This window comes from Vipera berus, assembly GCF_964194415.1.
Source record: "Vipera berus genome assembly, chromosome: 5".
Taxonomy (NCBI): Eukaryota; Metazoa; Chordata; class Lepidosauria; order Squamata; family Viperidae; genus Vipera; species Vipera berus.
This window is the reverse complement of record NC_138207.1, coordinates 30648061-30660437: the sequence shown is the minus strand read 5'-3', so window position 1 is coordinate 30660437 and position 12377 is coordinate 30648061. Positions and strand designations below refer to the sequence as shown.

The window sequence follows — 12377 nt, the reverse complement described above, 5'->3', positions numbered from 1 at the left end:
GTGAATGGCCCGAGAGGTAGGAGAACCACCGTAAAACGGTGCCTCCCACTCCCAACCCCTCCCTCAAGATGTCGCAGCAAGATACCATGGTCGATGGTATCAAAAGCCGCTGAGAGGTCTAATACGACCAGGACAGAGGAATAACCCCTATCTCGGGCCCACCAGAGATCATCCACCAGCGCGACCAATGCTGTAACAATGCTTGCCAATGATTTATTTTAAAACAGCAAGTTTTACACTTCAGTGAAGATACTAATCCATGAATAAATTTAGGACTTTCTATTAATTAATGTCCTTCACCTGTTCAGCACAGTCAATACCATCTTAAGTACAATACAGTTACTTATGACAAATGAAAATGGTAGTGTTAAGAGTGATGAAGATCTGCTAATATTACTTCACTATTTATGTGTCTATGTAAATGTCTATGTAAATATAAATATGCATACATTTATAACAAATTAAGAAGCTTAAGCTGAAAAAATATTTTAAATTTGACCTGTGCTAATAAATATGGATTGAACTGATAGATATGTAAATAAGTATAACAACAACAAACTTGAAAAGATCACCTTGACAATTGTCTGGTATGCAAAAGGTAGATTTTGCTTGGACCACTGCTTTTCAAAATACACTTCACCATTTTGATTTAACTGATATCTACTCCCAGTTAGTAACTGGGCATATACAATTATAGATGTTTCATTTATAATTACTCCTTTTCTTCTTTGGTAGCTGGTAAAAAGAACAAATTATACATTAAATTAGAATTTGCATTTTTTGAGAAATGGTATTTTAATAAAGAAAAAAGAAAAATTAATAATCATTTTGGGGGGGAAGTCAAACAAATAATAATAAAACATTAATTTAAACCTATTACTTTTTTCAAGAGTTTGCAAGGATTCCTAAATTAGACAAAAGGTAATAAAATTATTAAAAACCACTTTTCTAATAAACATTAGAAATTGTACATGTTATGGAAACTAGTAGTAGAGATAGTACCCATGAAGCCTTAAGGTCTGACAGGGATATAAGGAAACTTCACTTATCTTCTTCCAGTCCAAGTTCCCATAATATATATCCAGCATATACCGTATATACTTGAGTATAAGCCGACTCGAGTATAAGCCGAGACCCCCAATTTCACCCCCAAAAACTGGGAAAAGTTGTTGACTCGAGTATAAGCCGATCCGCCGTTCTGCATGCCTCGGAGGCTGGATCCGCGCTCTGCAAGCCTCTGGGATCCTGGGAGGCCTAATGCAAGCACCAGCCCGCCTGCCTCAGGTCTCCCCCACCCCCAGATACTGGGCTTCAGCACAGCTGGCTGTCTTGCCAAAGAGAAACATATGGGAAGGAAAACCCTGTCTTACCTCTTTCCCAATTCTGCCTCTGCCCTTCCTCCTACCAAGGTGTTCTGGGACTAGTTCCCTAGCCTTTTGGAGCTTTTGGTGTTCGCCCATCAGCTGTCTACGGGGAGGCAACAAAGCTGCCTCTCTAGGCTTTGAGAAAAGGCCCCTTGCACAAAAGGCAGCTTCAGGACGAGCTTCCAAAAACCCTTTCCTTCCTTAACGCCCTCCCCACCTTCCCCCAGAAAGCCATATTTCTTTTTTTTTTATTGAAAATTTTTATTGAAGTTACAATATTATCCCCTCCCCAACCCACCCCAGAACCCCTCCCCCTCCCCCATATTTCTTCAATAACAAAAACATAAAAAGCTGGTTGGGATGTACTCGCTGATTTCCCCCCCCCTTTTTTTAGATGCTAAAACTAAACTCTCCCTCTGCCTTCCAACCAATATCCCTTTTTAAAATCTTACCTTGGCTCCAGATGGAAGAGTAGAGGAACTAAGCTAGTAAGGAGAGAATTTTTTTCTGCAACTTTTTACTCCTGAAGTAGTAGTAGTAGTAATAGTAGTAGTAGGAATAATAATAATAAATCCCTAAAAGTTGTGCCAGAAAATGGAGGACGCTGGGTCTTTGCAAGTTTTAGCTGTCTGTCAGACTGCCTGAAAAGGGCGGCCTTCAGGCAGCCAGGCGGACAGCTAAAGCTTGCAAAGACCCAGCGTCCTCCATTTTCTGGCATAACCTTCGGAGATTACTTTAAAAAAAAAACACAAAAAAAACCTTCAGAGGAAAAACAGCTGCAGAAACATTTTGTCTCCTTGCTGGCTTGGTTCATCTACTCTTCAGCCAGGAGGGAGTCCAAGGCCTAGAGAAGGAGAGCTTTGCAGCATCCCTATGGACAGCTGATGGGCAGACAGCTGAAAGAAGCAGGCAGGCAGGGCGCGGAGGAACGGAGACCTGCAGGTCTCGGACGGCGGTGGCTTGGGAGAGGTGCGCGCGATCCCGGAAGCACCAAAGCCTCGGCCGCGCACAAGTCCTCGGTAAGTTTTTTTGTTGACTGGAGTATAAGCCGAAGTGGAATTTTTCAGCCCAAAAAGTGGGCTGAAAAATTCGGCTTATACTCAAGTATATACGGTAGTTTGACTATGTAAGGAGAGGATATAAAGCTGTGTCTTTTGCCAGTCGGAAGCCAGTCTGTTTCACCCAAACTGGGGCATCCTGAACTGTCCATAAGTTTTTCACGAAAACATTGAGATGTTCTGGGATTCTCATTTTTATGATCATAATCCATTTGATATAATTTGACATAATTGAAGCCCTTTGTATAATCCACAGGTCCCCAACCTTTTAGGTACCAGGGACCGGTTCAGCGGGGAGGTTTTCCCACAGACCGTTTCGTGTGCTGCCTGCATCCCATGGATGGGGCTTCACTCGTTTCCGTGGCCCGGTTTCTGACATGCCGTGGCCCGGTGCTGGTCCACGGACTGGGGGTTGGGGACCTCTTTCAGGAGATGGTGACTTTCTTCATTCCTTGCAGAGGGTGCCCCTCCCCCACTGCATTTCTTGCCTGTTTTTTGCTGCCACCTGTGTGTGCGCCTGGCACGGATGGCTGCCATGAAGTTACAGATCAGCCACGGCCAGCCTGTTTTATCTCCTCTCCTCTCTCCCCTCCTCCTTCTTTTCCCTTCGGTGCAGCTCCAGCTCACTCCGCCTCCTCCCCAGGCTGCATCTTTTTCTTCTTCTTTCCCTCTCCAGCCAAAACTGCTTTATTTTATAGCTTCTCCTGTCTCCGCCCCCTCCTCCTCCTTTTTCTTCCAGGTGAGCCAGAATTGCCAATCCTGGGGCCTTTGTCTCACCCCAGCAGCCTTGCAGCTCCTGAGGACTCTCTCAGGGCAAGTCCTGTGCTGCACCACTTTAGCTCGTTCCCTCCTCCCGTTACACCTGGCTAGGCTGGGCTGGGTCGCGTACCACCTACCAGGTGCCAATGTACCTGTACGTGTACCACCGGTTGAAAAGCCCTGCCTTATAGTATTCCTTGAGTTTGGAGTTCAAAATAATAGAGCTGAAGAAGGGAGCGACAGAAAACTGCAGGAGGTAGGATGAATTCAGACATTCAGCACAGTGAAAACAGTGGCACATATTTAATGTCCACATAAATCTTCCCCCCCTGTAACCTTTCTATGCTAGTGCCAATGAAGCTTATCTTTGTGTTTGTATCAAATAATCATATTCAGATCTGTAATGCTATCTGGATTACACAATAATATATTTAGGCATGCTTTATGGGCTGCTGAACAAAGTTGAAATTCTGAAAGCATGGTGTCCCAAAATAGTCAAAATAAGAAGCTTCCTTTTTTACAAAAACAATTCCATGGTGGAAGGAACAATAATTTATCACAAGGCAAACAAGTGAGGTATCTTCCCACCAACCATTTTATCTTCTTTACCACCACTACCTTTTTTTCTTGCTTTGAGGCAGAAATTCACATAAACAAAGCATCCAAACACACATCATTTTTATATTCCAAGAATGCCTATGAGCTTAGACTAGAAGAATTTTTGGAAACAAGATAGTGCTGGAGATAAGGTTGTCTGCTTTATAATATGTCATCCTCCCAATTTAAACAAAGTCTAGTGGACTTAGAGCAGAATCGGGGCACAATGACATCTATGGCCAATAGGGTTATACTAATCTGAGATCTTGTACTTCTAAAACTTTCTCCTTCTCCTGTCTAAAGTACTTATGTAGTACACACAATTCTTTTCTTTACCCTTAGAGCTGTAGCCCTATTTAAATGTTGCCTATATGTGTATTTTTATTTTTTAATAAACTATAATTGAGTAAACTATAATTAAAATGCTATTACCCATTTTAAAGAAGTCAGCTTTGGCTTTACCACTTAACACTTAGGAATTCCAAAGATACTCCATGTGATACTCCATGCTCATTTCTATGGATACTGTATCAGAGAATGACCTCTAAAATGTTTACTGTGATCATGCCTTTAGTGGGATTTACTATATTCCACATTCACCAAAGCTACTAAATGCCAAAACTATATCTGACCATGTATATGAGATTTTCAAACATCCAGGTCATGGTTGTTCCAAAGATGCTTTTCAAAACTAGACTTTGTTTTTCCTTTGAAAACATTTTACTTCTCACCCAAACTTCTTAAGTTCTGATCTGGTCTATATCTGACCATGCATTTCTAAATAAGCCATTTCCACAAAGCAACCTGCTCACTCTTAATTTTGCTTTAAAGTGTACAAACTATAAATCAGGTATAATCTTACTGTTCTGAAATTCCCTGGATTTCTTTTATCCATACATTATTTTCCTTTTCTCCAACAACTGTTACTTTAGTTGGTGGCACAGCATTTCCCCTATAAAGTTTTTGGGCTCCAGGACGCTCCTCCAAGTAAAACCTTAAATAAAAGCATGCAGTTAGTTTAAAATAATGCATTTTAAATTTTCATCTCAGTTTTAATATCATTACACAAGTTTTAAGTATCTTGAATTCAGTCAATATTGATGGGATTCTTATGTTCTTTGAATTTGCTTTCCTGGAGAGCTTTCATAGTAATATCATCAGCACATGGGAGAGTAAAGCTATTGAATATTTATATACAAAAGCTTGCCTTTCCAGTCTTGACTGAGGTGTGATTTTTTCCTTGACAATTCCTTAATAAGGGTATTGTTTCTTCCCTAATTGTTTTCTTCCTATCTGGGTATTGCACACATTATTAGCATTTGATTATGTCTTTTGAATTGCATGCAGATGGAATTTATGCATCTGTTGATAGCTGATTTGTGCAATTTGCTCCTGGTTGTTTGGTAACATTACAACTGTGTACAAAAGGAGTTGCATAGGAACTTACATACTGCAAAAGACACACTTCAGTAAGCCAGAATTTCAGCAAGAGGAAAAAGACTACACATACAACATCTTCCAATAAGTACACATACCATTTCATTAAAAAAGTACCTAGATAATAATTATCATATCACAAACTATCAAAAGGATAACTGCCATACGTTAAAAATTTCTGAGACACCCCACAGACCACCATAAGTACTTGATATTCCTCCAACACATAAACCAACAAAATATTTCCAAAATATCTTAAGCAAAGGCCCAGTAACCAAAGAAGAAAAAGGACTCATCTACAATGTATGCTGTAAAGCAGACATGTTAAACTCGCGACGTCACACAACGTATCGGAGCTTTTTCTCCATTGCCGGCAATGGGATGGGCGCGGTTTCCTGATGATGCGTCCAGCCCACGGGCTGGCAGTTTGACACACCTGCTGTAAAGACTGAAACAACAATTATACAATAACACAAATAGGTAGAAGCCTGGCAGAATGCACCCTTAACATCAACTGGAAGTTAGAAAACCTGGTGAAAGTTTCTTAATCTGTCAACACTTAGATAAATTCAAAGACAATTTTAAGCGGGAAACTGTTGAAATTTTAGGTCAAGCCAAAAGCAAAAAAGCTAGGAAATTCCTGAAATCTTGGCATTCTGAAAAAAAATCAAAGAATCAGAAGTCAGAATGGAAACAAACAGCTTAGAGCAGATTCCCCATTATAACCAGCACCTACATAAGCAGTAAACAGCCCTAGATAAACAATCAGGAAAGAAACAGTATCCTAATCAAAGAACTCTTAAGTAAGAAAGCACATCCCAACCAAGACAAGAACAAGGTACTATATATAAACAATCAGCAAACATCACTTTCCATATACTTATGATGATACCTAGTGTGTAGTAATGAAACGTCTACAGGAAAGCAACTCAAGTTCAGCAAGCGACAAGAACTTAACAGTTTAACCAACCCTATTACATATTTTATTTATTAATCACATTTTTATCCCACCTTTACTACTTTATAAGTAACTCAAAGCAGTGAACATTCATAATACTCCTTCCTCCAATGAGGAGGGTTGTGCTGAGAGGATGTGACTGGCTCAAAGTCACTCAGCTGACTTTCATGCGTAAGGTGGAATTAGAACTCACAGTCTCCTGGTTTCTAGGCCAGTACTTTAATTTAACACATATATTATTTGTGAATGTCCCTAAGGTATTAGGTGAAATTGACTAGAAATTAACTTGCTAGTAACACAAATTGAAAGTAGAAACATTCTTGGAGCTTCTTACAATTTTGTTTTAATATGGGGTTGTTTTTTTTTTTAAAAAAAATCTTATAAACTCTTGTTCCAACACCTATCTTCCAAAGTTTAGCCTTAAAAGATACATATATAGAAGCAAGTAAATAACTCTTCCAAATTTGTCTCTTACTTAGTTTCCCCATCAGATACAGCAACAGCTCTGGCTTCCTCAAGATGTGGCCAGTTAACAAAGACTGATTTCCCAAGTATCAAACTAGCTACTTTTTCTATACCCTACAGGAGAAAAATAATTGTTTAGTGCAGCAAAAGAAATCCATTTCTACATTTGTATATCAGGCTACATAAATCTTTTTTTAAAAAATAAAATGGCTACAAGTAGTCCTCACATAACAACTTCCTTTTTAGATCATTTGAAGTTATAATGATGCTGAAAAAGTAATTTTACAATCAGTCCTCACTCTTATGACCATCACAGGATACCTATGATCATTTGATCGAAACTCAGGTGTTTTGCAACTGGCAGGAATTTATGACCATGGTAGCAGCCCATAATCATGTGATTGCTATTTGCATGCTTAACAGCTGGCTTCCAACAAGCAGAGTTACAGGAGAAGCCAACAATAAAGTTGCAAGTCATGGTTATATTATATCTTGCTTAATAACTGCAGAGGATGTCATAAGTCTGATGCAGTCATATGACATCTTACTTAATGACCTTGTTGCTTAGCAATGGAGTTTCTGGTCACAGTTGTGGTTGTTAAGTAAGAACTACCTATTTATATTTAGTAATTAAAACTAAATTTATTTATTTATTTATTTTGTTCTCTTGGATTGTTTATAATTTTTATGAATAATAATTCATAAATACATGTATTATTTTAAACACATACTTGATGCAAGTTCTATTTTTATATGATTTAGATTTGTCAGTGAAACTTTGATGATATGCCTTATTTTAAATATTCTTAGCAAGACTGCCATTAACATTAGGCACTCTTGAAAATATTATGCAGATCAATAGGCAAACACATCAGATTTTAGATGTAGAAATGAAAGTACTAACAACCTGATGTGTTGCCTGGTTTTATGGCCATTTTCTCTTTTGTGTAGCTTGGAAATAGACTATTCCCAGGTCTGCCAAGGTGCACATAGCCTCTGCCTTCTTTTCACATCATATATAGATTTAAGTCAGCTGCAAGTAAAAATGTTGACTTTTTTTTGGTGACGATGTCCAAAACATAGCATTTCCTGCACAAAGGAATCATTGCTCAACATTCAGAACAAGCATTAAAATAGCATGTTACTGTACCCTTCCAAGTTATCACCAGTACATGCAGTGAAAACACATCTAATGTCTCTTCCAAAAAGAACAAACCAGGTAAGACTAGTTCCTAAGATCAACTCAATTATAAATAAATCAGCAGTCAAGGAAATCAGTACTCAGGACAAGTGTTTCTAATTATTTGCATTCTATATTCCATATACTGTAGCTTCTAGCCAGATTCTTTTATTCACAAACTTCCCAAATTTTCCCCACAATATTATCATCATACTATATTCAAAATGAAGTTTTCAATCCCCAATGGTATGTACTGTTAACGTAAATTCAATAATATGTCCATTAACCTCAGAACTTACTTAACATATGGTAGAACTGTGGATAAATCATGTAATGATAATTTGCATTCCTTAATTGAAGTATACCTCCTTCATCAGTGAGTTATCTCAATAAACTCTCAGACTCTCAACTAGGCTTTAATTACTATGTTTCAAACTGGTTGTCTAAGTGATGCATTAATAATGTTTATTAAATTAAGTTATTAATGTGGTGTAATAGATAGCATAAAACTCTCAGGCTGCACAATGAAATCCAAACTACAAAGAATATTATTTCTACAAAACAAATTTGAGAAAACTACTTACCAACTCCTCTGAATCTTCTGCAGGTATAATTTTCAGCAACATATTTTCTCCATGACTGCTTTGCTGAAATACTTGCACCCCACTTTTTTTCAGACCAAACTAGGATAAGGGAAGAAAGACAGTATTTACTCCAAAAGAGGATCTCTCCCCTCAAATTACAGAACAAAATCCTGGGAAATACCATAATAATGCTAGAGATCCGAACTCCTGAAAATTCCTCTGCTGCATATAACATGCCCATATATTCACATATATGCATGTGAATGCATATATGTGAACATATATATATATGCATTCACAAACACACAAAATAAAGGTTATGCTCACCATCACACACGTACACCCACACACAAAGCACCCCCTACCCCCCCCCCCCACACACATGATGTATATATTCATATGTACCAAAACTACACTTTGATCAGTCACTAAACAGTAAAGGGCCATGACTAAAATAATTACAATGAAATTATATCTAGTTTAAGCTGCCAGTAAGTAACAAGCCAACTGAACCCCATATGCATCTGTTTCAAACCCATTCAAGCCACCCTCACACTCAGAAACATAGAAGTACAACTACATATATTCTCTTTTGTCTTTTCAGCAGAAATATCAAAAGAGAAGAATGCAGACGAGCTTGTGAGAAAAGTAAAAACAAACTTGGATGGAGATGAAGTGAGAGGAAATAGACATGGACAGGGCTGGAAAAAAAAAGAAAGCAGCTCTGTTAAACATTAGAAAAAGGATACATATCACATTTTACATTTTACCTTGTGATTAATGTGTTTTAGAGTAGGAAAGCCACAAAAATATAACTTCTCGGTATCTAATTGAGTTATTTTATTATCGGCTATATCCACATGCCAAGCATCTATAGACACAGCTTCACACCTACATAAAAGAAAGAAAATAAATTAAACTGCAGATAAGCCACTAATCATCATTAAAGGGAGATCATGAAGACATTGATGTTATGGGTGTGTGTGCATGTGTTAACAACTTTGAACAGAAGAATGCAAAACAATAATGCTGAAGCCAAGAGCTTTCCTACGCAGATGTAGGTAGTTCTTGACTTATAACCACAATTGAGCCCAAGATTTGAGTTGATAAGAAAAGATTAATATTCTGTTTCCTTCAGAAGTTCAAAGTGGTGAATTTCTCTCTCCACTTTTAATTTACCCTTTGCATTGACAACAGAATTCTATAGGCTTACCTAGTATGACACTTTTCTATGGAAAGGAACTTTTCTGGCCACGGTGATAAATACCGTAATTCTTTATCTTTATCATATAAGTACATTAGGCATTCACTATGTCTATTTCTTTGCTTTTCTTCTGCTTTCAATAATTTGTTGCATGGTTCCATGGCTTCTAATAATAGTTTCTAAATAAAAGACAGAATTTTGTAGTCATGTAGTATTCATACATTTTTAGAATCTTATAAAACATGATAAAAATACTGGACTGAATGAGTCAGATTTGTTTATAAATTAGTGGAACAAGTTACTACAAGGTCATATGCTAATCTAAATTTATGCTAATTTGTCCTGCTGAAATACATGACTATTAAATTAAAATCACTGTGATATTAAGGAGATTCATTCTGGTACAGATTGCCTATTTCTGTATGAAATAACATTCAATTTTAAGATCTGCTGAGATAAATTGGTATTGAACAGGAAAATACCAAATGAGCATATTTGGGAAAGGTATAAGAACAAGAGGATGCATTTCTATTATCTTTTGAAAGTGGTAAAATATGTGATAAATAACAATAAAAATAATAAAGCTCTCACCTCATCAATAAATGGGATTAAAACTACAGCTTCCCATTCTTGTTGCTTTCCATTTAAATCAGTTTTAAATTCTGTGGGATAATATTCAATAATGGGAGACTCTTCACTAGTCATTAAATGCTGAGAGATAGGAAAGGAAAATTCATATTAAACATATTAAACAGGACAAATATAAAAATATATATGGCAGAAATGCCAAACAAATCAAATATGGATCAATTAAGTATTAATAGCACTGAACTAATATGCCTATATACAATAATGGGAAAAAGTATGTATATCTCATTGAAACTTTTTACTTTTTCAAGGTATTTCAATATGTAGATATTTGATCATTTCAACAATATTGGTAAAGGACATACAATATAACAAACATCATGCATAATTTATATTTTGTACTCCAGTGGGTAATTTAAATAAACCTAAATTCAAATTTTATGGAAAAAGCAAGTATACCTCTACATTTATCACAACCTCAAATACTTAAAATTAGTGTAAATTAATTAGATCGGGTGCAAATGAATAGAATTTCATTAAAAAGGATCTGGGAGGAACATGTCTTATTTATTTGGTATCATTATGCTTGCATCGAAAGAGCTCTCGGAGGTCTTCAGAAGGGTTATAGATGCCTATGAATCTGGGAGGGCATTTTAAAAGATTGCCAAACAAGTGGACATTAACAATTCCACTGTCTAGAATGGTTCCACTTGTTTCATCTACAAATGAAAAGATTTCAAACAAATGTCAACTTGCCCAGGCTAGACTGTCCCAGAAGGTTCAGGCAAAAAGTAGAATGCAAGATACTGAAATAAGATGCTAAGAACCCCAGAAATTGATTCATGACCTAGAGATAGCTCTCATCACTACTCACGCCAAAGGGTATGAGTCTACCACTAGAAAGAAGCTATACAAATTAGATCTATATGGCAGGTGTGCCAGAAGGAAACCTTTGCTGTTCAAAAAGAAAATCAGGGCAAGACCAAAATCTGCTCATGAATACTTATAGGCAAAGACTGGGACTTCAGGAACAATGTGTTCTGGAAAAGTATGGATGTAAATCCCATCAAGATGCTGTGATACAACTTGAAATGGGCTGTACATACAAGAAACCCTTCAAACAACATACACACTGCATGGAAGAATGGGAAAAAAAATCCTCCCAGCCAATGTTAGAGATTGGTACACTGTTATAATAAATATTTACTTAAGGTTGTTTCTACCAAAGGGTAAAACAAGCCAAGAGTGTACTTGCTTATTCCAGATGCAAAATTTGCATTTATATTTAAATTACACAATGAAATACAAAGTATAAATGTCACATGGTATTTGTTATTTATCTTTTATCGATCAATAATATTAAAATGAAGATCAAATAACTGCATATTGAAATATTCCAAAAAAGTCAAACATTTCAAAAGTATAGTTACTTTTCACATGAATACAAATGAAGGATTTTTTTTTCCTTGCACATACCAATACCTTATCAAAATATTGCAACCTACCTGATAACATTTCGGTAATAAATCCTTGCTGGCTGCAGGCAGTACTGCAAGAAGTTGTTCAAATGGCATGAATGGTTTTCCTAAATCTAAATGAATCTTAAGTTCACTGATATTGCAAATATCTGAGAGATAAGGTGCATAATGAAAAGGGTAGTACCTAGAAGGAAACAATATATTATTTCAGTTCTTCAAAGTGCTTAGATGTATGAAAAATCAGTATCTTGAACTTATTCAATCAAAAAGCTGAAGGTAGGAAATGACATCTGCAAAACATGTCATTTGAGTGACATAATTTGAGAAACGTACAGTAATTCTGAGAGTGAGATAGAAGTTGAGAAAGAACTAGAAGGGTTTTCTTGGGTCTTTTAGTGTAAAAAATCAACCTAAAGTATATAAACTGATCTATAATTTCTTTTGTAATAATTAGCTTACCAGCTCCATGACTGAACACCGTGGTAGTAATAATGCAATATCCACTGTATTGCCTGGACATAACATTTTGCCTGGTCAGCCAGAAAGTCACTAAAAAAAAGCCACAAACACATACATGATGGACAGAAGTAAGAAGCTGTGCATTTAAAAATAGCTAAGCAACTATGTCCATCAAGGGGCTGAGATATTATAGCACTTTGGCAAGTTTTTCACAGCAAAAGTTTATAATACTTTAGTCCTAACACT

At 36.8% G+C, this 12377-nt stretch overlaps 1 protein-coding gene across 5 annotated transcripts in view; it reads right to left on the bottom strand.

Moving 5' to 3' along the window:
- The window catches only part of XRN1 (5'-3' exoribonuclease 1), a 56017-nt gene that overhangs the window by 30946 nt on the left and 12694 nt on the right, over positions 1 to 12377 (bottom strand). For all 5 annotated transcript variants that reach the window (XR_014026638.1, XM_081329341.1, XM_081329338.1 and 2 more), the window contains exons 13-21: positions 12132 to 12221; positions 11700 to 11856; positions 10198 to 10317; positions 9616 to 9785; positions 9173 to 9293; positions 8403 to 8501; positions 6649 to 6752; positions 4641 to 4772; positions 573 to 735 (exon numbers count right to left, since the gene is read on the bottom strand). Coding sequence is in view for 4 of the 5 variants with exons in the window: in XM_081329341.1 (XP_081185467.1) it covers positions 573 to 735; positions 4641 to 4772; positions 6649 to 6752; positions 8403 to 8501; positions 9173 to 9293; positions 9616 to 9785; positions 10198 to 10317; positions 11700 to 11856; positions 12132 to 12221 (1156 nt within the window). In the remaining variant the exon portion in view is untranslated. The remainder of the gene's footprint in view (positions 1 to 572; positions 736 to 4640; positions 4773 to 6648; positions 6753 to 8402; positions 8502 to 9172; positions 9294 to 9615; positions 9786 to 10197; positions 10318 to 11699; positions 11857 to 12131; positions 12222 to 12377) is intronic.